General features: G+C 57.4%; 1 protein-coding gene across 1 annotated transcript; it reads left to right on the forward strand.

Annotated features, from left to right (window-relative positions):
• Nucleotides 1-798: 798 nt before the first annotated feature.
• On the forward strand, nt 799-2,451 carry LOC123151115 (acyl transferase 5-like). The gene has a single exon (XM_044570887.1). It carries the CDS (start codon nt 1,006-1,008, stop codon nt 2,293-2,295), a length of 1,290 nt encoding a protein of 429 aa, XP_044426822.1. The 5' UTR covers nt 799-1,005; the 3' UTR covers nt 2,296-2,451.
• The last annotated feature ends 1,244 nt before the right edge of the window (nt 2,452-3,695 follow it).

Raw genomic sequence — 3,695 nt, forward strand, 5'->3', positions numbered from 1 at the left:
GTAGTACAAGAGTAGATATACCACGAGACCGGAGAGGCTAAACCCTAGAAGCTAACCTATGGTATGATTGTATGTTGTAGTTGTTGTGTCCTACGGACTAAAACCCTTCGGTTTATATAGACACCGGAGAGGGTTAGAGTTACACAAGGTCGGTTACAAAGAAGGAGATATCCATATCCGTATTGCCTAGCTTGCCTTCCACGCCAAGTAGAGTCCCATCCGAACACGAGACGAAGTCTTCAATCTGATATCTTCATAATCCAACAGTTCGGCCAAAGGATATAATCCGGCTGTCCAGGACTCCCTCAGCTACCTTGTTCGGCGCCTTCCTCACCGCACGAGCCTCCACTTTCCGGTGCCTCCGCACACGGTTGATCTCCATCTCCACCTCCGCTTTCGTCTACGGCCGCCATAGATCTGGATCCATGGCATTTGCTCCCCACTCTCCCCTCACTTGCTGCCGCACCCCGCCCCCGAGCAGGGGAAGGGGAACACATCAGCGGGGTAGTTGAAGCGCGCGCCGGTAGCGACAGTCGATGTCGTCTGACGGGAGGGTAGCAGTGGTGGTGGTGGTTGAGCACGGCAGCGGAGGATGGTTGAGCTCGAGTGAAATATTCAATGATGTTTGTAGAGAAGATCATAATTTATAAAATTATTTTATTATTTTTCACGTTTAACTGTTATTTCCGAGTGCATATGCACCGTGGAAGGAGAAGACACTTTCCCACCGACGAGACAAATCTCTGAGTCTCCGCTTGCCTCCCCGCGGCCGTCAATGATTACATTTTTGCCGGACTGGCACGCGCACCCTTGTCAAGCTACTCACCGCCGGACTGGTACTACTGTTCTGTAAATTCAAAGAGGCAGAGTAGTAGTATAATACTACACCGACAGTGAAGAAATCTCTCTGTCTCCAATTGCCTTCCAGCAGAATAAAGGAAAATTACCTTCCCACCGCCGCCAAGGAAGGACGCTTTGCCTCAGTGGCTCATTGCTCAGTTCCCTATGACGAACACGCCCACCGTTACCAAGTCGCCGCCGGCGCTCATCCCGCCGGCGGGGCCTACCCCCTGCGGCACCCTCCCGCTCTCCTCCATTGACAAGACCGTCGCCGGCTCCGGCTTTGTGAACCTTATGCAGGTCTTTCCCCTGCCCTCGATCTCCGCCGCCCGCAAGGACCAGGGCGCCGTCGCGGCCGTGGCCGCAATGCGCGACGGGTTCGCGAGGGCGCTTGTGCCGTACTATCCGGTGGCCGGCCGCATCGTCTCGAGCGGCCTCGCGGTGGACTGCACCGGGGAGGGCATCTGGTTTGTGGAAGCAGCCGCGAGCTGCACGCTCGCCGACGTGGACGGCCTCGACTGCTGCCCGCTGCTCATCCCAGGAGAGCTCCTCCTCCCTCGCCCTCCCCCCGGCGAGAAGCTCAACGACCTCATCCTCATGGCCCAGGCCACGAGGTTCACCTGCGGCGGGTTCGCCGTCGGGATCCGCTTCAGCCACGCGGTGTTCGACGGGCATGGGGCTGCGCAGTTCCTTACGGCGGTGGGGGAGCTAGCGCGGGGGCTCAAGGTGCCGTCAGTGGCTCCGGTGTGGGACCGCGACGCGATCCCAGACCCTCCAAGCCCGCTGCCGGGGCAGCTCACGGAGTTCAGGCTCGTGACCCAGGTGGCCGACATCTCGGCGGAGAGCATCGCGCGCGTGAAGGACGAGTTCAAGCAGGCTGCCGCGACATCGATGGGGGAGGTGTGCTCCACCTTTGACGCGGTGACGGCCGTGGTGTTCAAGTGCCGCGCGCTGGCGCTGGCGTCGGCGCTCCCCGACGACGCCGAGGTCCGGATGGCCTTTGCCGCCAGCACGCGGCACCTTCTCCGCGGCGTGCTGCCGACGGTGGAGGGCTACTACGGCAACTGCGTATTCCTGGCGTGCGCCACGAGGACCGGCAGGGCCGTCCGGGAGGCCACGCTGGCGGAGGTGGTCGGCGCGGTACGGGAGGCGAAGGAGGCGGTTCCCGCTCGGTTCGCGGGCTGGATGCGCGGCGTCGAGCAGTACGACGTGCCGCCGCTGGACTACAGCACAGTGACGTTGTCGGACTGGAGTCGTCTCGGCTTCGACGAGGTGGACTACGGCTTCGGTGCGCCCGGGTACGTGTTCCCGCTCAACGACCACGTCAATTTCGTCGCGGCGCTCAACTACGTCAGGCCGCCGGCGCCCAGGCGTGGGGGCATCCGGGTGGTGCTCCACTGCGTCGAGGAGCCTCATGCCGCCGCGTTCGCCGTCGAGCTCGCCAAGTTCGCCTAGATGCAACGCATTGATGGTTCCCATTTCCTGGACATGTCCGTCCACTAATGTGAGACTACGCAGTTTAGGGAACACATTTTCACATTTTTTCTCTCGGGAGCCAACACGTTGTATCTCCACTGTATGGTCGTATAATAAGAGTAATACTTTATCTTTTTTCCTCTCGGGATAAGAATAATACTCCATAAAAATTGAACATGTGTTCAGGCAATCTAACCCCAATCCACAAACCTCCCGCATGCGTCCGGACCATGTTGTCTAAACAGCGGAAGCCATTCAACACCGATCTGTATTAGTCCGTACAGCGATCTGGACGTGATTTCTTCCGCAAACTAGAGACAAACTGTGTATTTTCGGTCCAGATCGCTCAACAGACTAATACAGATCTGTTTTGTGGGAGTTCGGACCAATCTCACGCCCGTTTTTGACCGCCCTGGCCCACTAACCCTCCGCCTCCCTTGTGTTTTCAGTCAGTACCGCTACAGAGCGTCGGCGCTCACATTTATGCCCGGCCAGAGCGGACGCGGCCGCTCACTGGCGTCGGCATTCAAGCGGCGCGTCGGCCGAGAGAGCGCCACCCGCGCTGCTTCCCGGTGTAGGCGATTGCTGCACGTTCAAACGACACGACGCCCGCCTGTTCACCCATTTCCCGCTCACATTGATGGCACGTGGTTGCCGAGGCATCTCCTCCGGTGCCACCCATCCGTCCCTCTGCCACCCACCATCCCTATAAAAATCGGTGCCCCGACCATAGCCACAGTCATCCACCTCCACCCCCTCTCTGCACCACTCTCACCATGGGTCCCACCCCCGCCAAAACTCTCGGGAACGACATCGAACCAGAAGGAGATGGCCGCCATTGCTGCTGTAGGATCGAAAGTAGGTCTAGGGGAAGGGGGGTGATTAGACTACTTGACCAAAAAACAAACTTTTTCCCAACTTTAGTTGTGGGAGATTTTAGCAATTAGCACAAGTCAAGCAATCAACATACACATGCAATTCTAAGAGTGTAGGAGCGGAAAATAAAACATTGCATGTGAAGGTAAAAGGGAAGGGTTTGGAGAGTGCAAACGCAATGATGACGTTGAGATTTTTGGCGTGGTTCCGATATGTGGTGTTCGTACGTCCACGTTGATGGAGACTTCAACCCACGAAGGGTAACGGTTGCGCGAGTCCACGGTGGGCTCCACCCACGAAGGATCCACGAAGAAACAAGCTTGTCTATCCCACCATGACCATCGCCCGTGATGGACTTGCCTCACTCGAGTAGATCTTTATGAAGTAGGCGATCTCCTTGTCCTTACAAACTTCTTGGTTCAACTCCATAATCTTGACGGAGGCTCCCAAGCGACACCTAACCAATCTAGGAGACACCACACTCCAAAAGGTAATAAATGTTG

The sequence above is a fragment of the Triticum aestivum genome, chromosome 7A (genome assembly GCF_018294505.1).
Source record: "Triticum aestivum cultivar Chinese Spring chromosome 7A, IWGSC CS RefSeq v2.1, whole genome shotgun sequence".
NCBI lineage: Eukaryota > Viridiplantae > Streptophyta > Magnoliopsida > Poales > Poaceae > Triticum > Triticum aestivum.

What these genes read in the sequence shown, in the direction of transcription:
- LOC123151115 (XM_044570887.1), top strand. Translation starts at nt 1,006, where the DNA reads ATGACGAACACGCCCACCGTTACCAAGTCGCCGCCGGCGCTCATCCCG.